We start from the raw sequence: 21073 nt of genomic DNA on the forward strand, positions 1-21073 counted from the left end.
GGGGATCCATACCTCTCTCCCCACCATGCCAATGTATGTTTATTATGTGCAGCGATGTTATAGTCACACAATTTCAGTTTCTCGAATGGAGGGTGGAAATGTTTTTTCAATGTCTATTTTCAGGTAACCCCAAAACAGTTCTGTCCATTACAACAAAAAAGAATACAAACCACTTAATGTAAATGGGGTTTAATGAGCACATTCATCCATCATTGAGCCAGGAGAGATATCAGAAACGATGTCAAAGTGACCTTTCATCCAGTGGGTAGGGTACACAACTTTTATTCATTGTTTGTTTATCCAGAACAATGTATTCATACGTATTTTTTGGGGGCATTCTTTATATTATGAATGTGGCAGTGTTCTGGGGTGGTGATCTGAGTTTTGGGCCAAACATCATGTGCAAATTTCAGTATTTTGCATGCAAACATTGACACATTTTAATTGACATGTCATGTGGAGGCACTTCTATCCTTCAGTTGAAAGTCACACAGTAATACACAATGTGGCCACACAATGTTATATTAGTTGTGTGTGAAATCTCACAATCAAAAAGGCACGGTTACACAGTGTAGTCGGACAGGCACCTCCGTGGCGAGGTGCATAGTGTACAGGCTCAGCAGAGTGAAACAGTGGTAGTTTCATATAGCGTCTGTCACTGTTGGTTTGACCAGCCAGGTCCCTGTTACTGACAGGTGTTGTAGATCTGGATCTGTTTGTTGATGTTGTTGAGGATAGCCTTCATCTTGTCTTCTAGGCCGTCCAACTGCTGGGCTTTGCCCTCTAACGTTTTCTGGTTCTCTTCATAGTCTCTCTCTAGCTCTGTGGATATAACGTATGTCAAGTTTATATTTGAATGTTTCATCTTAGAATAACCAGGACTGGCTGACAGACCTACATTTTGGTCTCTGGTCGAAGTACACCACAATCAGACAAATTCAGACAATAGAGTGACACTTTTTAACCACACGAGGGCAATGTTGCCTTCGCTATTCTCCAAGGTTAGCGTGTGAAAATCAAAAGTAATGCTGCTTTAAAACAAAGGCGACCCAGTTCCCTCTTACACACCCGCTAGTCTCTGGAGCTTGTTCTGGGCGTCCTTCAGTAGCTCTTTGGCCTCATCTCTTAGGCGCTCTGCTTTCTTCTTCGCCTCCTGGACGGTCTTGGCTTTCGTGTCCACTAACTCCTGCACTGTGTGATACTTATCCATCAGCTCGCCATCTAAAATCTGCGAGAAAGAAGACCACAAAATCAGTAAGAGACACGGTATGACAGTCACAAATATACACAAACAAACAACACACACACACGCACACACACACACACACCTGCTTGGCCTCATTGGCTTTGTCCCGTGCCATAGTGGCTGTCTCCTCAGCTCGAGCTGCTGCCACGCTGTTGTGGGCACGTTTGAGCTTCAGAGCATTAATCTCCCGACCTAGGTTGCCCATGCGGTTCATGGCATCATTTAGGTCATGTTCACTGCTGGAGGTCTCAGACTCGATCTAAAAGCAGGGAAAACATCAGGAATGTATTATCTTTTGATCCCTTCATCACATAAAACTGCATGCAGATGGTGTCCACACACTTGAGTACCTGTGCTAGTCGATCCTCCGTTTCACCAATGTCAGCCCGAGCCCGCTGTATGGCCTTTTCTGCTGCGGCCTGGGCCTTCTTAGCATCCTCAAGTGCCTGTTTTACCGTCTCTGCTGTGGATTTCACCCCCTCTGCCCGATTCCTACATAACGGAAACACATGTTAGAATCAGGAGCGTCTTGCTCTGCTGGACCATTTCCTTTATCTTGACACGGCTATAATCTACACTGAGTGTACAAAACATTAAGAACACCTTCCTAAGATTGAGTTGCACCCTGCCCCTTTCTCCCCCAGAACAGCACAATTCGTCGGGGCATGGACTTTATAAGGTGTCAAAAGCATTTCACAGGGATGTTGGCCCATGTTGGGTGGTGGACCATTCTTGATACACACGTGGAACCGTTGCAGTTGAAGCACTTACTACCATTCAAAGGCACTTAAATCTTTTGTCTTGCCCATTCACTCTCTGAATGACACACATACACAATCCATGTCTCAATTGTCTCAAGGTTTAAAAGTCCTTCTTTAACCTGTCTCCTTCCCTTCATCTACACTGATTGAAGTGGATTTAACAAGTGACATCAATAAGGGATCATAGCTTTTACCTAGATTCCCCTGGTCAGTCTTTGTCATGGAAATGTTTTGTACCTTCAGTGTATAACCCTCTACATACAAGGCACACACACACACCTGGCCTTCTTGGCCTCCTGCAGCAGCTGCTCTGCTTTGCGCACATCGTCCTGTGTCTGTTGCAGAATGGCGTCTACGTTGGAGAGGCTTCGGACCCGGTCCTTGATCTCCTCTGCCAGGTGTCTGATCTGCTGTGGTGAGGCTGGGATGGACAGCTCCAGGACACGGTTGGCAACTGTCTCAATGCTGTCTGGATCAGCACCCTCCTCTGCAAGGAGATGGATATTCAGATCAGCACAGCTATTTTTGATGTTGATTGGGAAGTTAACACTTAGTGATGATGCGGATCATGATGATGATCCTGAGTTTAAGATAAATTGCTTTTATGTAGACAAGGAACTTACTTTTCCTCGAACATCTGAATTTTCTTTCACTTTAGCCAACTCACGCATGAGGAAGTCCCGGATCTGCTTGATGAGGTCCCGCAGGTCATTGTTGGAGCGCTCCACCTTGTTCTTGGTGTTGGTGGCCTTGTCCAGAGCTGCCTGGGCTTTACTCTTCGCCTCCTCCGCCTTGGTCTTGGCATCTGCAACCTGAGAAGCCATCAGAATCAGGGTTAACTGTTATCAAGTACCCTCATGCTGTAGGTCATACAGCTGTATGCATTAGTGGCATGCCGCAATAGATTTTGCAGGTCTCCATTTCCTGTCAAGACAGTGTTGGTTTAGGTACACTTATTGTAACTGACCTTGTGGAAGAGCTCCTCTACCTCCCCCATGGCTTTGTTCAGCTCTTTCTCTGCGTGCTTGGACCTCTCCAGAGCGTTATCTGCCATCGCTACGGCACCGTTGCAGTTCAGGCCTCCGCAGTGCCTGTTCCCCTCATCGTCACGGCAACCTGCTCCTCCGCAAAGGCTCTCTGCACAGGGGGCATCGCCAGGGGTCCCACAGACCTGATCAAAGGGGGTGGGGGTGGAACATGTATCAGATTACTACATTTGTTTATTACTTTGCCTGAACTCTTCTTCTGGTCTTGTGCTGTTTAAGGGGTTTAATACAATCAGACAGATGATGCATGCTTCACCTTCTCGTTGATCTTCTTCATGTCCAGGGTTTGAGCCTTGGCATTGAGGTCCCCCAGGGCTCGCTTGTTGGCAGCGTTCTTACGGTTGAAGTCATCTTTCTTGGCAGAGATGAGGCGTTCTGTTTTGCGGCGTGTGTCTGCTGATTGGCTAACAGTGCTGGGCGTGGTGGTGGTTGACTGGTTGGCTCGCCGCTCTGCGTCACGGGACTTGTTATAGGAGCTGCGGATGCTGTCATATGCACCTGGAGGAAAGAGAGTGCCAAATAATGATAAGAACATATTTAATACTACAAATAACTAATATTTTTAAAGTATTTCTACAAAAAAACATTAATAACATAAGTCATTAGGGCACTATTTATCCCAGAAACCCTATGTTGGAAGGGGGAAAGGAAGTCTCTGCTCACCCAGGAAGTTGGAGTTCTTGAGGATGTCTAGTTGACGGTGGAGCTGATCTGAGGTCAGGTTTAGCTGTTTGGCCTCTCTCTCCAGAGCACTGAGCTCATTACTGGCCTCAACATTGCTGTTCTGCACACTGGTCAGGTCTCCCTCTAGACGATTCAGTGTGTCTGTGGTCTCACCTATCTGAGACCTGCAGGAGAAAGGGACAGGAAATTACAGTTAAACTCCAAAACTGGAGGAGAGGCATATTTATGGTGAATCTTTATGCAGACTGAAAGTCTATCTATGTATTGTTATGTACAGTATAATACAGTGTCTGTGTGTATGCCTTGTACCTGAGGTCTTCAATGAGCTCCATCAGGCTGCTGACTGCCTCTGCGGTGGTGTTGCGGGTGTTGACGATGCCCTGGGCCTGTGCCAACTTCTTCTCGAGGTCTCTGAAGGCCTTCTCATAGGCTCCAGTCAGGCCCGTGGTCTGGATCTCTTGAGCCCGCTCCGACAGGGTCTTGGTTCGGACAGCCAGGTCCTGCACCACCCGGTCCCAGTCCCCAAAGCACTGATGGCAGGGCTGGCAGTTAGGGAACTGTCCTGAGAAGCCCCGGGCACACTGGTCACAACGTACGCCCGACACCCCCTGCTGACACACACAGTGGCCTGACTTCTGGTCACACTGGGATGTCTCTATGCCCCGGGGGTCACAGTCACAGACTGAGAGAGATAGAGAGAAAGTGAGGGATTGTTAGTATGCAGTGCATTCAGTATTCAGACCCCTTGACTTTTTCCACATTTTGTTACGTTACAGCCTTATCCTAAAATGGATTAAATAAAACATTTTCCTCACCATTCTACACACAATACCATATAATGACAAAGCGAAAACATGTTTTTCGAAATTTTGCTAATTTATCAAAAAAATTAAAATAATAATACTTATGTAAATAAGGTATTCATACTCTTTGCTATGAGACTCGAAATTGAGCTCAGGTGCATCCTGTTTTCATTGGTCATCCTTAAAATTTGAGTCCACCTGTGGTAAATTCAATTGATTGGACATGATTTGGAAAGGCACACACCTATCTATTTAAGGTCCCACAGTTGACAGTGCACGTCAGAGCAAAAACCAAGCCATGAGGTGGAAGGAATTGTCCGTAGAGCTTCAGGACAGGATTGTGTCGAGGCATAGAATTGGGGAAGGGTAACAAAAAATGTCTGCAGCATTGAAGGTCCCCAAGAACACAGTGGCCTCCATCATTCTTAAATGGAAGAAGTTTGGAACCACCAAGACTCTTCCTAGAGCTGGCCGCCCGGCCAAACTGAGCAATCAGGGCAGAAGGGCTTTGGTCATGGAGGTGACCAAGTACCCGATGGTCACTCTGACAGAGATCTACAGTTCCTCTGTGGAGATGGGAGAACCTTCCAGAAGGACAACCATCTCTGCAGCACTTCACCAATCACGCCTTAATGGTAGAGTGGCCAGACAGAAGCCACTCCTCAGTAAAAGGCACATGACAGCCAAATAAGACTCGAGGCTGTAATTGCTGCCAAAGCTGCTTCAACAAAGTACTGAATACTTATGTAAATGTGATATTTCTGGTTTTTATTTTTAGTAAATTTGCACACATTTCTAAAAACCTGTTTTTGCTTTGTCATTATGGAGTATTGTGTGTATAGATTGATGTGGGGAAAAAACAACTGAATCCATTTTAGAATAAAGCTGTAACATAACAAATGTGAAAAAAATGTATGTGGTCTGAATACTTTCCAAATGCACTGTATGTCTGCTGCTGATATTTTGATGCCACACTTATGAATAACACGTTCCATGACTCATGAATAACACGTTCCATGACTCATGAATAACACGTTCCATGACTCATGAATAACACGTTCCATGACTCATGAATAACACGTTCCATGAGTCATGAATAACACGTTCCATGACTCATGAATAACACGTTCCATGACTCATGAATAACACGTTCCATGACTCATGAATAACATGTTCCATGACTCATGAATAACACGTTCCATGAGTCATGAATAACACGTTCCATGAGTCATGAATAACACGTTCCATGACTCATGAATACCATGTTACATGAGTTATGAATAACATGTTCCATGACTCATGAATACCATGTTACATGAGTCATGAATACCATGTTACATGACATTAATGCTGACCTCTGCACTGGATCCTGGGGTCTCCCCAGTAGTGCTCTTGGCAGTCTGTGCAGGTCTTTCCACCGAATCCATCACGACACTGACACTTTCCAGTGAACTGGGGCACAGGGAGGTCAAACATGAGCATGAGGTCACATTAGAGGACTGTCTCATAAAGCACCTTAGTTATGCATTTAGCTACACTATAATCATTTCGGTACACTCACAATAACATCTGCTAACCATGTGTATGTGACCAATAAAATTTGATTTGATAATGGAACCACACACACACACACACACACACACACACACACACACACACCTCGTTGCAGGCCGAGTTGACAGCGTTGTTGGGGTCACAGCCGCAGGCCTCACAGCCCTGCCCACTAGCCAGGTTCCAGTAGTTGGGCTTACAGTGGTCACATGTCAGGCCGATGGTGTTGGGTAAACACTGGCACTGCCCCGTGGCACGCTGGCAGACACACTCATCCCGCGCTGTACACTGGGTATGCTCTGTGCCCAGGAAGCTGCAGGTGCACTCTGGGGAAGCATACAGAAGAGAATAGATTGAACCTTTACTAGGGTGCACGACACATACAGTTTCAATGCAACATTCCTAAAATGAATGGTTCTTAAGTTTTCTGGTGTGTGAAGAGGATGTGTCAACAGAGACTCACTTCTGCAGTTGCGTCGCGAGGCGTCTCCATAGTAACCGCTCTTGCACACGCCACAGTCCGGTCCCTCTGTGTTGTAGAGACACTTCTTACACTCTCCTGTCCGCCGGTCACACGCATCCAGGTCTGACATGTCAATGTTATTACTGCACCTGCACGGCTGGCACCGCCCACCTGGCTGGGAGGGGTTACCGTAGTAACCAGGGGCGCACTGCTCACACCGGGAACCTGTGACCAATAGGAAAAAAGGTTGAGGGAGAAGGTGTGACATTTTTGAAAAGAAAGAGTAGCTAAGTGGAACATCTCATGTTGAGATTGAGATATTTATTGGCTGGGTGATGGAGAAAAATTACTTGGTATTTCCAAGTATTTCCAAACTGTTTTCCAGTGGACTTAAGCGAGACGGTTATAGCGTGACAGCTTCTGCAGACAGAGAGTCATGTGCTGTGTGTGAAACCTACCTCAGTGACTATCAGTAAAGTAGTTATCACAATGTTACTCAAACTGTACACATCATGTTATAAACTTAATTAGTTTTGATATTTTATCATTGTGCAATGCTATTATATCTTGGGTTAAAAGGGAGTTGGTTACCCAGGAGATTAACAGTGATTAGTGAGGATCTCTGTGATCACACTGTTGCAAAGTGGATTATGTTCAGTCTTTCGGCAGACATCGTGAACAATTAGCTTTTCTCACAAAGGGCCCATATCTTCTTAAGATGGATTCAGAGGAAGGGAGACATACTTGCCATTTTTGAGTCCAGCTGACGGCTGCAGGGGGCAGAGTATGCTGGTGTGGGAGGGGGCTGACTTTTGGGTCTGACAGACAACTTACAGCTGCTGGTCTTGTGGTCTCTCCAGCATACTCTGCCCCCTGCAGCCGTTAGCTGGACAAAAAAAAAGGGAAGTACTGTATTCTAACCCATAGTGGAACAAAACATAGGATTTCCTCATTTAACGGACAAGATTTCCTCACTGATTGATAAAGGGGCATTGTGATACTATTATTTTGTGTTTAGGTGATTCATTGTGTCTTTGTTTTTTTGTCTTTGTTTCTTTGTGTCTTTGAGGAGCAAACGAAATATATTGAATAAAAGGATATGCCACATAGAAGGGGCTGTTGATGGTAAGGAGGTTTACAGTAAAGCACATCATATTGAGCTCATTGCAGCAAAGCTGTCTGAAGCAGAGTAAGCAGAATGCTTGTTTGTCTTTCTGCCACAGGCTCACAGTGGATGTGAATGTACAATAGGTTGGCGGATTCTCACAGCTTCAGCTTGTCTTCTATGATATACCTGTTACTGTCTTTTGTGTCTGCAACAGAGGCAGAGAATCACAAGGCAAGATGCAGCGTGGCAGAGATTCTGTTGTTTTCAGCTGGTTGACTGTCTGCCTGCTTAGTGCCTGTGTGAGCCAGCAGGAGTAACAAGCTCGGACTGTATGTGCCCAGTATAACATTATAGTTGTTATACACAGGAGACACTGTAGAAGTTGACCCAGACTCAGTGTCAGTTATTTGTGTTATACAATCAGTCGAAACTGATTCTTGGTCAGTTCTTGGGAGCTCCATCTACTCTGAGGCAGGAGTGCACTGTGGCACAGCACCATAGATGGGTGGGGTGCTGAAGCCATGCAGGTGGCAGGGGGGAAGGGGGGGGGGTCACCATCATCACTACTCACGCTTGAAAGAACCCTCGGAGCGCTTAACCATCCCCCCTGTGCCAAGTTGGGTAAGGGAGGAAACAACACACATTATCATTCCACGTTTATCCTGGTAGGATAAACGTTCTATAAGAGAAGTGTCTATTTGGCTCACCAAAAGACCCACCATGGCAAAGCACTTGGAATATCACACCATGGACATTTCGCTGAGTTAAATCACACTAACAGATCCTCTTTCACAGTACATCATCAACCCTAGGAAGCATCTGCTCATCCATGCAGACATGATCAAACTGTTCTCTTTCACAGTACATCATCAACCCTAGGAAGCATCTGCTCATCCATGCAGACATGATCAAACTGTTCTGCGTCCGCTTACCTGGCTGAAGAAGAGGAGGAAGAACAGTAAGGAGAGAGAGAAGACACCTCAATGGAGAAATGGAGGCGTGGGTTGTACCTGTGTATCCTTGGTTACAGTTGCAGACCACCTGTCTGTTGCGGTTGTCCTGGTAACAGGAGGCAGCGAAGTGGCGTCCGCTGTTTGGGCCATCTGGGCAAGGGCAGGGCCGACATTGGTTACCCATACCTGTGCCCAACACTGGGTTGCCGTAGTAACCGTTGGCACACCTTGAAATACAGCAATAGCAGTATGCTTGTCAATAACATTACATTGACTACCTTAATTCTTATTCAAGATTCCCCACTGACTCCGTGGTGAATCCTAACCTGTCACATTTGTCCCCTCCAGTGTTGTCCCTGCAGTTGAGACAGGCTCCGGTCCTCTGGTGGCACTCCTCAGCATGTCCATTACACAGGCATCGCTTACAGTTGGGGAAGCCCCAGTGTCCTGCCTGGCAGCCATCGCACCGCTGGCCGAACGCACCCGGGCGACACGGGCACTGCCCAGTCAACTGGTCACACGACCGAGTGACCGCACCTTCCAGATTGCACTCACATGCTAGAGAGAGGGGGGAGGGAGGGAGGGAGATTTATTGGAAAGTATAAATTAAGAGAGGAGTGGGTCAGTAGGTAATGAGGCAGCAGGGGGCGCCACCAGTACAGCTGTTCACATAAGTGGGATAGACAGACTGTACAGTCCAATGCACCTTTGCAAAATAAACTATTTGTGTACCTTACAGGATAACACCAGGAGTTTTGCCATTACTCTTTGTGCGGTTGACTGGGGTTACGACACTAACCTTTACATCCTGCAGGTCCAAAGCCGTACGTCCCAGGAGCACACTGGTCACAGCGAAGTCCAATCACGTTTGGCCTACAGCGACACTGACCTCCGTGTGTGTCACACACTGAGCTGACTGAGCCCTGGGGGTCACACTGGCAAGCTGTGAAGAAGAAAGACGTGATGAAAACGTTTTCATTTCATTGTGAAAATAATTACCAGGCATCCTTGATGATAGCAGATCGTGATTATGTGTACCCCTGGAATGACTTACGCAGGGCTCCATGGTTAATGATGGCTGACATGCTGGTGATGAGTTTGGCACAGACGTTGCTGATCTGGGAGCGTGTCACGCTCTTGGCCACCTCGTGGCAGCGGTAGCGCTCGAAGCTCTGCTTCCTAGCGATGGAGGCGGGGTCACCGCCAATGAACATCTCCAGGGAGGAGTAACGAGGGATCAGGGAGATCTGAAGAGGAAGCAGGGAGGAGTATTAGTCGGATTGCATAAGAAGAACACAATTAGACAGAGAGAGAGAGAGGGAGAGAGATAAAGAGAGAGATGTGCAGACAAGCATAATTTGTTGAGTAAGTTTCTTAAAATTGTATATAATTTACTTTGTAATTGTTGCCCTTTTTTAATTCACAGTTACAATCTTGTCTCATCACTGCAACTCCCCAACGGGCTCGGAAGAGGCAAAGGTCAAGTCATGTGTCCTCCGAAACATGACCTGCCAAGCCGTGCTGCTTCTTAACACACTGCTCACTTAACCCGGAAGCTAGACGCACCAATGTGTCAGAGGAAACACTGTTCAACTGATGACCGAGGTCAGCTTGCAGGCGCCCGGGCCGCCACAAGGAGTCGCTAGAGCACGATGAGCCAAGGAAAGCCCCCCAGCCAAACCTTCCCCTAACCCAGACGACAGTGGGGCAATTGTGTGTCACCCTATCGGCTACCAGTCACGGCCAGCTGTGACACACCCTCGGATCGAACCCCCGGCTGTTGTGGCGCCTTAGACCGCTGCACCACTCGGGAGGCTCAATTTTTTGAGTCTTGATACTCACAGAGTCCACAAGAATGTTGGCAGCGGTTGTACCAAGAATGAGAATACTGTTCCCATCCAGATAGCGACTGAACTCAAAGCGAAGAGTGTAGCTCACTCCTCTCTCCATGCATACAGGTGTAGGCAGCACGACAAACCTGCAGCAAACACACACACCACACACAGGAAAATACTAACTTTTAAGAAAATCCACCATGTAGTAACATCAAATTACGCAAGTGTATCACTGTCACCTGAGCCAGACACAAGGGCACTGTATATTCCATGGTGAGGTGTGTGTGAGTTTCTCACCTGGAACCTGCAGGCAGGGACACAGTGAGCATGTCGTCTGCAGGGATGGTGTTTCCACATGGGCTGCTGGTGGGAATGGGCCCTGGCCGAATGATCGTCACACGGACCTCCCCCCAGTCCCGTGGCATCTACACAACACACACACACACACACACACCACAATAACAGTCATATACAGTTACACACTGTACTGTGCACATCCAGAAAACAGAGGGGAGTGTGTGTGTGTGTGTGTGTGTGTGTGTGTGTGTGTGTGTGTGTGTGTGTGTGTGTGTGTGTGTGTGTGTGTACGTATATACAGTTGAAGTTGGAAGTTTACATACACTTAGGTTGGAGTCATTAAAACTCGTTTTTCAACCACTCCACAAAATTCTTGTTAACAAACTATGGTTTTGGCAAGTCGATTAGGACATCTACTTTGTGCATGACACCCATTCTAAAAATGTTTTAGAGTAAAATAATATAATATATACAATTTTGCAGATGCTTTTGTCCAAGGTCATTTTTCCAACAATTGTTTACAGACAGATTATTTCACTTATAATTCACTGTCTCACCATTCCAGTGGGTCAGAAATGTACATACACTAAATTGACTGTGCCTTTAAACAGCTTGGAAAATTCAAGAAAATTATGTCATGGCTTTAGACGCTTCTGATAGACTAATTGACATAATTTGAGTCAATTGGAGGTTTACCTGTGGATGTATTTCAAGGCCTACCTTCAAAACTCAGTGCCTCTTTGCTTGACATCATGGGAAAATCAAAAGAAATCAGCCAAGACCTCAGAAAAAAAATGGTAGACCTCCACAAGTCTGGTTCATCCTTGGGAGCAATTTCCAAATGCCTGAAGGTACCACGTTCATCTGTACAAACAATAGTACGCAAGTATAAACACCATGGGACCACGCAGCCGTCATACCGCTCAGGAAGGAGACGTGTTCTGTCTCCTAGAGATTAACGTACTTTGGTGCGAGAAGTGCAAATCAATCCCAGAACAACAGCAAAGGACCTTGTGAAGATGCTGGAGGAAACAGGTACAAAAGTATCTATATCCACAGTAAAACGAGTCCTATATTGACATAACCTGAAATGCCGCTCAGCAAGGAAGAAGCCACTGCTCCAAAACAGCCATAAAAAAGCCAGACTACGGTTTGCAACTGCACATGGGGACAAAGATCGTACTTTTTGGAGAAATGTCCTCTGGTCTGATGAAACAAAATGACCATCATTATGTTTGGAGGAAAAAGGGGGATGCTTGCAAGCCGAAGAACAACATCCCAACCAACCGTGAAGCACGGGGGTGGCAGCATCATGTTGTGGGGCTGCTTTGCTGCAGGAGGGACTGGTGCACTTAACAAAATAGACGACATCATGAGGAAGGAAAATGATGTGCATATATTGAAGCAACATCTCAAGACATCAGTCAGGAAGTTAAAGCTTGGTCACAAATGGGTCTTCCAAATGGACAATGACCCCAAGCATACTTCCAAAGTTGTGGAAAAATGGCTTAAGGACAACAAAGTCAAGGTATTGGAGTGGCCATCACAAAGCCCTGACCTCAATCTTATAGAAAATTTGTGGTCAGAACTGAAAAAGCGTGTGCGAGCAAGGAGGCATACAAACCTGACTCAGTTACACCAGCTTTGTCAGGAGGAATGGGCCAAAATTCACCCAACTCATTGTGGAAAGCTTGTGGAAGGCTACCCGAAACATTTGACCCAAGTAAGACAATTTAAAGGCAATGCTACCAAATACAAATTGAGTGTATGTAAACTTCTGACCCACTGGGAATGTAATGAAAGAAATAAAAGCTGAAATAAATCATTCTCTCTACTGTTATTCTGACATTTCACATTCTTAAAATAACGTGATGATCCTAACTGACCTAAGACAGGGAATTTTTACTATGATTAAATGTCAGGAATTGTGAAAAACTGAGTTTAAATGTATTTGGCTAAGGTGTATGTAAACTTCCGACTTCAACTGTATGTGTGTATGTGTTAGGCTTGGGCGGTATACCATACGTTTTTCAATAAAATATAATATTTGCAGCTACTTTTTTATTTAATATCTGCAGTCAACTTATGCAATACGGATATAAAGCAGATTGCGTTCTTCATTTCACCTGTCACATTATTTTACATGATTGTCCCTCTCCTTGTTCGGGTGGCATTCGGCGGTCGACGTCACCGGTCTTCTAGCCATCGCCGCTCCACCTTTAATTTCCATTTGTTTTGTCTTGTTTTCACGCACACCTGGTTCACATTCCCTCATCAGACTAAATGTACATTACCATCTGTTTCCCCCATGTCTGTGTGTGGAATTGTTCTTTGTGTAGGGTGTTACGCTGCAGGCTGGCTTGCGCTAGGTTTGTTTCAAACCTGAATCGATGAGCGCCTTATGCTGGGAATGCGGGGAAAACTCAGGAAAGTTGGCTTGCAAAAACAGGTGGGCAACAGAGGGCTCTGGGTGAGAATGGTGTAAGCTCACCTGGGATGACGCCAGAGCGCTCTGCCTGCTGCCTCGACCACAGATGGTGCTCTGCCTGCTGCCTCTCGGGGAAAGCCCTGGAGTGGGCTAACGCCGTGTGGGTAGAAGGAGATGCGGCGCTTGACCACATCGAGGGGTCAAATTCACCCGCAGTCTTCGACCACCCGCCCGAGCGTAGAGCAGCGGGTGAACGTCTCTTCCACCTGAGGCAGGGGACAAGGAGCGCCCAGGAGTTCGCCCTGGACTTCCAGACCCTGGCCGCCGGAGCGGGATGGAACGACAGGGCCCTGATCAACCACTATCGTTGCAGCTTGCGCAAGGATGTCCATCGGGAGTTGGCCTGCAGGGACACCACCCTCACCTTTGACCAGCTGGTGGACCTGTCCATCCGGCTGGATAACCTGCTGGTCACCCGCGGACGTTCAGACCCGGCTCTGTCGGTTTCATCTCCCAGCACCACCGCTCCGGTGCCTATGGAGCTGGGGGGTGCTGCGCTCAGGGAGGCTGGAGGGGGGGCCTTCACGTGCACCATCTGTGGCTGCAGAGGTCACACTGCCGGTCGGTGTCGGGTTGGTTCCTCTGGGGGTCGAGGCAGCAGGCAGAGCGCTCTGGCGTCATCCCAGGTGAGCTTGCACCATTCTCACCCAGAGCCCTCTGTTGCCCACCTGTTTTTGCAAGCCAACTTTCCTGAGTTTTCCCCGCATTCCCAGCATAAGGCGCTCGTCGATTCAGGCGCGGCTGGGAATTTTATCGACAGAGCATTCGCCCATAGTTTAGGGATCCCCATTGTTCCAGTGGTTAGGCCCTTTACAGTTCACGCGTTGGACAGTCGACCATTAGGGTCTGGCTTCATCAGGGAGGCCACCACTCCTTTGGTCATGGTGACGCGGGGGGGTCACAGGGAGAGAATCAGTCTCTTCCTCATTGACTCTCCTGCATTTCTCGTGGTGCTAGGCCTTCCCTGGTTAGCCTGTCATGACCCCACTGTTTCATGGCAACGGAGGGCTCTCACAGGGTGGTCGGGAGAGTGCTCGGGGAGGTGTTTGGGGGTTTCCATTGGTGCTACTACGGTGGAAAGTCTAGACCAGGTCTCCACAGTGCGCATTCCCGAATATTCCGATTTGTCTCTCGCCTTCTCTAAGAAGAAGGCGACTCAATTACCACCCCATCGTCGGGGGGATTGTGCAATAAACCATCAGGTAGACGCCGACACTTCCCAGGTGTATCCCGTCACAGGCGGAGACGGCATCTATGGAGACATATGTCTCCGACATATGTCTCTGCATCAGGGGGACATTCGGTCCTCCACTTCACCCGCCTCCTCGAGTTTCTTTTTTGTGAAGAAGAAGGAGGGAGTTCTGCGCCCGTGCATTGACTATCGAGCCCTTAACCAGATCACTGTGAAGTACAGTTACCCGCTACTTCTCATAGCCACAGCGATTGAGTCAATGCACGGGGCGCGCATCTTCATTAAACTAGATCTCAGGAGCGCTTTCAACCTGGTGCGTATCCGGGAGGGAGACGAGTGGAAGACAGCGTTCAGTACCACCTCAGGGCATTATGAGTACCTCGTCATGCCTTACGGGTTGATGAATGCTCTGTCAGTCTTCCAGCCTTTGTGGACGAGATTTTCAGGGACCTGCACGGGCAGGGTGTAGTGGTGTATATCGATGACATTCTAATATACTCCGCTGCATGCGCCGAACATGTGTCCTTGGTGCGCAAGGTGCTTGGTTGACTGTTGGAGCATGACCTGTATGTCAAGGCTGAGAAATGCCTGTTCTTCCAGCAGTCCGTCTCCTTCCTAGGATACCGCATTTCCACCTCAGGGGTGGAGATGGAGAGTGACCGCATTTCAGCTGTGCGTAATTGGCCGACTCCCACCACGGTAAAGGAGGTGCAGCGTTTTTCAGGGTTTGTCAATTACTACCGGAGATTTATCCGGGGTTTTGGTCAGGTAGCGGCTCCCATTACCTCACTGCTGAAGGGGGGCCCGGTGCGTTTGCAGTGGTCGGCTGAGGCGGACAGGGCTTTTGGTCACCTAAGGGCTCTGTTTACCTCGGCTCCTGTGCTGGCGCATCCAGATCCCTCTTTGGCGTTCACGGTGGAGGTGGACGCGTCTGAGGCTGGGATAGGAGCCGTGCTCTCTCAGCGCTTGGGTATGCCACCGAAGCTCCGCCCCTATGCCTTCTTCTCGAAGAAGCTCAGCCCAGCGGAGCGAAACTATGATGTGGGGGACCGGGAGCTGTTGGCTGTTGTCAAGGCGTTGAAGGCGTAGAGATATTGGCTTGAGGGGGCTCAACACCCTTTTCTCATCTGGACTGACCACCGCAACCTGGAGTACATCCGGGCAGCAAGGAGACTGAATCCTCATCAGGCAAGGTGGGCCATGTTTTTTACCCATTTTATTTTCACCCTTTCTTTCAGACCAGGTTCCCAGAATGTTAAGGCAGACGCACTGTCCTGGCTGTATGACACAGAGGAGCGGCCCATGGATCCTACGCCCATACTCCCAGCCTCCTGCCTGGTGGCGCCGGTAGTATGGGAGCTGGACGCAGACATTGAGCGGGCGTTACGTGCAGAGCCCGCTCCCCTCCAGTGTCCTGCTGGGCATCTGTACATTCTGTCTGCTGTCCATGACCGGTTGATCAATTGGGCCCACATGTCACCCTCCTCTGGTCATCCAGGCATCGGTCGGACGGTGCGGTGTCTGAGTTGGAAGTTCTGGTGGCCCACCTTGGCAGAGGACGTGAGGGTTTATGTTTCCTCCTTCTCAGTGTGCGCCCAGTGTAAGGCTCCTAGGCACCTGCCCAGAGGTAAGCTACACCCCTTACCCGTTCCACAACGGCCTTGGTCGCATCTGTCGGTCGATTTCCTCACCGATCTTCCTCCCTCACAGGGTAACACCACGATCCTGGTCGTTGTGGACGGGTTTTCCAAGTCCTGCCGTCTCCTCCCTCTGCCCGGTCTCCCTACGGCCCTACAGACTGCGGAGGCCTTGTTTACACACGTCTTCCAGCACTACGGGGTGCCTGAGGATTATAGTGTCTGATCGGGGTCCCCAGTTCACTTTGAGGGTCTGAAGGGCGTTCATGGAACGTCTGGTGGTCTCGATCAGCCTTACCTCGGGTTTTCACCCCGAGAGTAATGGGCAGGTGGAGAGAGTGAACCAGGATGTGGGTAGGTTTCTGCGGTCTTATTGTCAGGACCGGCCGGGGGGGTGGGCTCAGAACTCCCTCCGCCACTCCTCCACTAACCTCTCGCCCTTCCAGTGCGTACTGGAGTACCAGCTGGTTCTGGCGCCTTGGCATCAGAGTCAGACCGAGGCACCTGCGGTGGAAAACTGGTTCAGGCGCGCGGAGGAGACCTGGGACGCCACCCATGTTCACCTCCAGCGGGCCGTCCTGCGCCAGAAGGCCAGCGCAGACCGTTACAGCAGTGAGGCCCCGGTGTTCGCACCGGGGGACCGGGTCTGGCTCTCGACCCGAAACCTGCCCCTCCGCCTGCCCTGCCGGAAGCTGGGGCCGCGGTTTGTGGGGCCATTTAAAGTCCTGAGGTGACTGAACGAGGTTAGTTACTGGTTACAGCTTCCCCCCGATTACCATATTAACCCCTCGTTCCATGTGTCTCTCCTCAGGCCGGTGGTGGCTGGCCCGCTCCAGGAGTCTGAGGTGCGGGAGGTTCCTCCGCCCCTTTTGGACATCGAGGGGGCCTGGCGTACTCTGTTCGCTCCATACTGGATTCGAGGCGTCGGGCGAGGGGCCTTCAGTACCTCGTGGACTGGGAGGAGTACTGTCCGGAGGACGTTTTGGACCCTTCTATGCTGCGGGAGTTCCACCGTCTTCCTCCGGATCGCCCTGCACCTCGCCCTCCAGGTCGTCCCCGAGGCCGCTGTCGGCGCGCTGCTGGAGCTGCGCATCAAGGGGGGGAGGTACTGTCATGACTTCCACCAAAGTCGGTCCCTCTCCTTGTTCGGGCGACGTTTGGCGGTTAACGTCACCGGTCTTCTAGCCATCGCTGCTCCACCTTTCATTTTCCATTTGTTTTGTCTTGTTTCCCCGCACACCTGGTTCACATTCCCTCATCAGACTAAATGTATATTACCCTCTGTTTCCCCCATGTCTGTATGTGGAATTGTTCTTTGTGTAGGGTGTTACGCTACAGGCTGGCTTGCGCCAGGTTTGTTTCAAACCTAGGTTTGTTTGTTTTGTTTAATCCGGTTCATGTTACCGTGGTTGTGCTTTGTGCTGCCACGCCTGTGCCTTTGGGCCAGGGTGTATATTAAAGTTCTCCTGTTATCACCCATCTCTGCTCTCCTGCGCCTGACTTCCCGGCAACCTGTCACTCACCCCGTTACAATGATGAAGCTTACCGTAGTTCCCCAGAACAGTTTTTTCATTTGCAATTTCTCTCATTCACTTTCGCTTGTAAATGTCCACACTACTACTAGCTATGCTTGTATAACTTTGTGAGCTGGATTTGCCTATCTTTGCAATTAGTTTATGTTCGTTTTCGCTCGTTAGCATTTAGCATCTATGTGATTTCGCTATTTGTATTGTGCAAATTTTGTTAGCATTCTGGTAATAGAGGCCCAAGGGCTTTTCTTGCGTTTACCGCCCCCGTGTGTGCTATGCTGCTAACAGCGTAAATCCCGGTATGAGAGAAGGACGGTATGACGATATGAACATCTGAATACCGCCCAAGCCTAGTATGTGTGTGACTAGGCACTAACCTGTGGCTCATAGCGGATGAGGAGGTCATACTCCATGGAGTAGGGGATGTTGTTGATGGAGAACTCCAGGCTGCTGCCCTCTGGGACCTTGGCAAACCCAGTGCCAGTCCAGGTGGCAGGGCGCCCAGGCTGGTGCTCCCTCTGCTCCACACTGCAGCCCTGGAGAGACACACAAATACCATCAAGCATTCACACAAAGTCAAACATAGACAGTACAAACAATGCAAATAAGGGTCCACCCCAGTCTTATCTATAAGAAGTAGTAGTTACCTGTCCCAATATGGCCAGCTCAGCCTCATAAGTATAGTGGTCCAGAGCCATAAAGTACCACCCAGACTCCACCTGGGTACATTGACGGCCCATCATATGACTACGACAGCGGCACTGCCCATTCTCCATTGAGCAGCTGGGGAAGACACATAAGAAATCTATGCAGTAAGCATGTAACCCGTCGACAGCACCCCCCAACCCAAAACATCTTCCTGTGGCCACGCTGTCACTCACTGGTTATCTGTGGCTCCGCCCACATCACAGTCACAGTCTCTGCAGCCATTCAGGTCGTGACTCAGTGCCCAGTGTTCTGGCTGTGGGCAGACAGACAGACAGCTGTTAGCACCAGACAGATGACATTCCTGACTATCTACTACCTCAGCCAGGGTTACTGGACCTTACATCATAGGTAACTACTCAGATACTTAAACCAGGTGTTCCTAGCTCCAAAATGACATACTGTAGATACATGCTGCTTATCAAAGTACAGGCTGGTAGAGCTTAAGTTATGGGTGCAAAATAGTGGTTGTCTGTTCTTGACTTTAAAACAAGCCTTTATGCAGCTTATGAGAGTTTAGGATCCACTTCGTCCAGACTACAGCTGACCATTTTTAGCATGCTGTAACCTACACCAACCGGAGAGGCCTGACAACCCTAGACTACATTTAGATATGAAGCCCCAAGCAGGGCTTTACATTCCTGGGTATTGTTACTGGCACGGCAAGGAAGTTATGTGAGAGACAGGGGGATGTGCATGACTCAGAAACACCTATGACTCTTCGGGAGGGTGCATGTATGCATGTACGTATGAATGAATGGAAAGAGAGAGAGAGAGAGAGAGAGAGAGAGAGAGAGAGAGAGAGAGAGAGAGAGAGAGAATCTCTGTGTGTTATGGTTCGAAGAGGGAGGCTCTCCTGGAGCTTTACCAGACACTGGTCACAGCTGCGTCCAGTGACCAGTCGCTTGCAGAAGCAGTCCCCGCTCTCAGGGTCACATTTTGGGCTCTCTGACACAGTACCCCTGGGGTCACACTGGCAGGCTGAGGGGGCAGAGCAGGAATTATGGGGGCATGGGAACACAGAAATGTGGCACATGAATTTTTTCAAAGCGCTGAGAGAGATTAACAAAAGATTGCTCCAAAATATCTAACATAACAACCACACAAAATGAGGGTCATTTGGACTACAATCAGTTCAATTTGTCAGAATGATTCACGATTGTGCTCCTCTCCACTCACGTTGGCAGCCACGGGGGTTTGCTGCACTCAGGCCAAAGAAGCCAGACTTGCATTTGTCACAGCGATGCCCTTCCACGTGGTCCTTACAGCGGCACTGCCCAGCGATCATGCCCAGGGACGGCTCGTCATGCCCGTCACAGATGCCCCCGTTCAGGGAACCATCAGGATCACAGTCACAGGCTGGTAGAAGGAAGACAACAAACATCCTGTTAAACTTAACAACCATAACCATACAGTAGTACGTACTACCTAGAAAACGTGTACACACACTCACATCGAATGGACATAAAGTGATACCAGGGTTTCAAACGTGAAAATAACCTGTACATGTACATACCTATGCCATCACCCATACACAGTACGATAATGTGAGAAATACACACACAGTTCCTGTGCCCCAGTTCTGAGAAGCGGTCGACGCCCTCTACTCACCAGTACAGACCCCGGGGTCTCTGATGTCCCTACTGAGGTCCTTGTAGTAAAATGGTTTACACATCTCACAGTTGCGTCCCATGGTGTTGTGGAGACAGTGGTCACAGACGCCACCGCCGGCATTGCCCGTGGCCAGGTACACCGCCATGTCAAAGTGACACTGGCTGGAGTGACCGTTACAGTTGCATTCTGTGAGAGACCGAGGGTATAGATACTAACACCATAATCAAGATTCTCATTCCTTTGGTTATGACTTATGGTGAGTCCATAATAATAATCAGTGATGTTAGGAGAGGAGTAAGAGACGTTTCTTGTTATGGTGTGGTACACCACCACTCACTCTTGCAGGCGTTGGTGTTGCGTCCCTCAGCCGGTCTCCAGGGCATGTCACTATGGAAGTCATCACACAGCTCACAGTTCAGACCCTTCGTGTTGTGCTTGCAGACACACCTCCCATGGACCTGGGGGACAGGGAGGCTGAATTACACAAATCACAGAGAATTCTAAACAAAACCTCCCATTCTAACTCCCCTCTGCACAGATGCCTCTGCTTTCATACACAGCAATCTATATAGGGTGGTCTTCCTCCATACAACTAAGGGCAGTTCTGTGTCCCCTTACTCACCATGCCCTCCTCATCCTTGATCCCATCGATGGGGGCACACTCGGAGGCGTGGCCATAGCAGAAGCAGTTGCCGCGGACGACCAGCTCGTACATGGCGTAGTAGTACTTCTCCTTGATCTCCACGCGGGAGTCCAGCAGGTTATCTCCCAGAGTGTGCAGCTTGGTGAAGTTCACGCGCAGGTTAGTGATCTTCAGCTGGTCTTCAGGATGCAAGAGAAGAGAGGAAGGGGGGGCAGAGAGATTAGGAGATATACAACAAGCTATTTCAACGTCCAAATGAATACTTCAAAGGAAAAAGGAAAGGTTCCAGTCACACCATTAATTATCCATTAACCCTAACCCCCACCACAGACATAAGCAGAGACACTCTCCCCCGTAAAAGGAAGAAGTCAAGGCCAGCCGAGCATGACATCGCTGAAGGGGGCCGGGACCTGGAGAGGAGGGGTGAAAATAAGGGGGGACTGAAAGGGTCATGGAGGGTGATGTTAGGAGACTTGAGCTGCGTCCCAAATGGTACCCTATTTCCTATATAGTGCACT

The 21073-nt window shown here is 48.9% G+C and overlaps 1 protein-coding gene across 2 annotated transcripts in view; it reads right to left on the reverse strand.

Annotated features, from left to right (window-relative positions):
- Window positions 1-173: 173 nt before the first annotated feature.
- Window positions 174-21073, reverse strand: part of lamb2 (laminin, beta 2 (laminin S)) — a 51626-nt gene continuing 30726 nt past the window's right edge. The window contains exons 8-35 of one of the 2 annotated variants that reach the window (XM_029719549.1): window positions 20535-20734; window positions 20250-20370; window positions 19910-20098; window positions 19478-19657; window positions 19167-19279; window positions 18475-18554; window positions 18241-18376; window positions 17971-18129; window positions 10748-10875; window positions 10458-10593; window positions 9670-9862; window positions 9415-9558; window positions 8942-9173; window positions 8673-8842; window positions 8234-8269; window positions 6555-6779; window positions 6200-6417; window positions 5896-5992; window positions 4047-4419; window positions 3717-3901; window positions 3310-3551; window positions 2975-3178; window positions 2675-2819; window positions 2287-2494; window positions 1597-1738; window positions 1329-1505; window positions 1069-1228; window positions 174-822 (exon numbers count right to left, since the gene is read on the reverse strand). In XM_029719549.1, coding sequence (XP_029575409.1) covers window positions 686-822; window positions 1069-1228; window positions 1329-1505; window positions 1597-1738; window positions 2287-2494; window positions 2675-2819; window positions 2975-3178; window positions 3310-3551; window positions 3717-3901; window positions 4047-4419; window positions 5896-5992; window positions 6200-6417; window positions 6555-6779; window positions 8234-8269; window positions 8673-8842; window positions 8942-9173; window positions 9415-9558; window positions 9670-9862; window positions 10458-10593; window positions 10748-10875; window positions 17971-18129; window positions 18241-18376; window positions 18475-18554; window positions 19167-19279; window positions 19478-19657; window positions 19910-20098; window positions 20250-20370; window positions 20535-20734 — 4730 coding nt within the window. In that variant the 3' untranslated portion in view covers window positions 174-685. The remainder of the gene's footprint in view (window positions 823-1068; window positions 1229-1328; window positions 1506-1596; window positions 1739-2286; window positions 2495-2674; window positions 2820-2974; window positions 3179-3309; window positions 3552-3716; window positions 3902-4046; window positions 4420-5895; window positions 5993-6199; window positions 6418-6554; window positions 6780-8233; window positions 8270-8672; window positions 8843-8941; window positions 9174-9414; window positions 9559-9669; window positions 9863-10457; window positions 10594-10747; window positions 10876-17970; window positions 18130-18240; window positions 18377-18474; window positions 18555-19166; window positions 19280-19477; window positions 19658-19909; window positions 20099-20249; window positions 20371-20534; window positions 20735-21073) is intronic. The other variant, XM_029719550.1, reaches the window with a different exon arrangement.

The sequence above is a fragment of the Salmo trutta genome, chromosome 28 (genome assembly GCF_901001165.1).
Source record: "Salmo trutta chromosome 28, fSalTru1.1, whole genome shotgun sequence".
NCBI lineage: Eukaryota > Metazoa > Chordata > Actinopteri > Salmoniformes > Salmonidae > Salmo > Salmo trutta.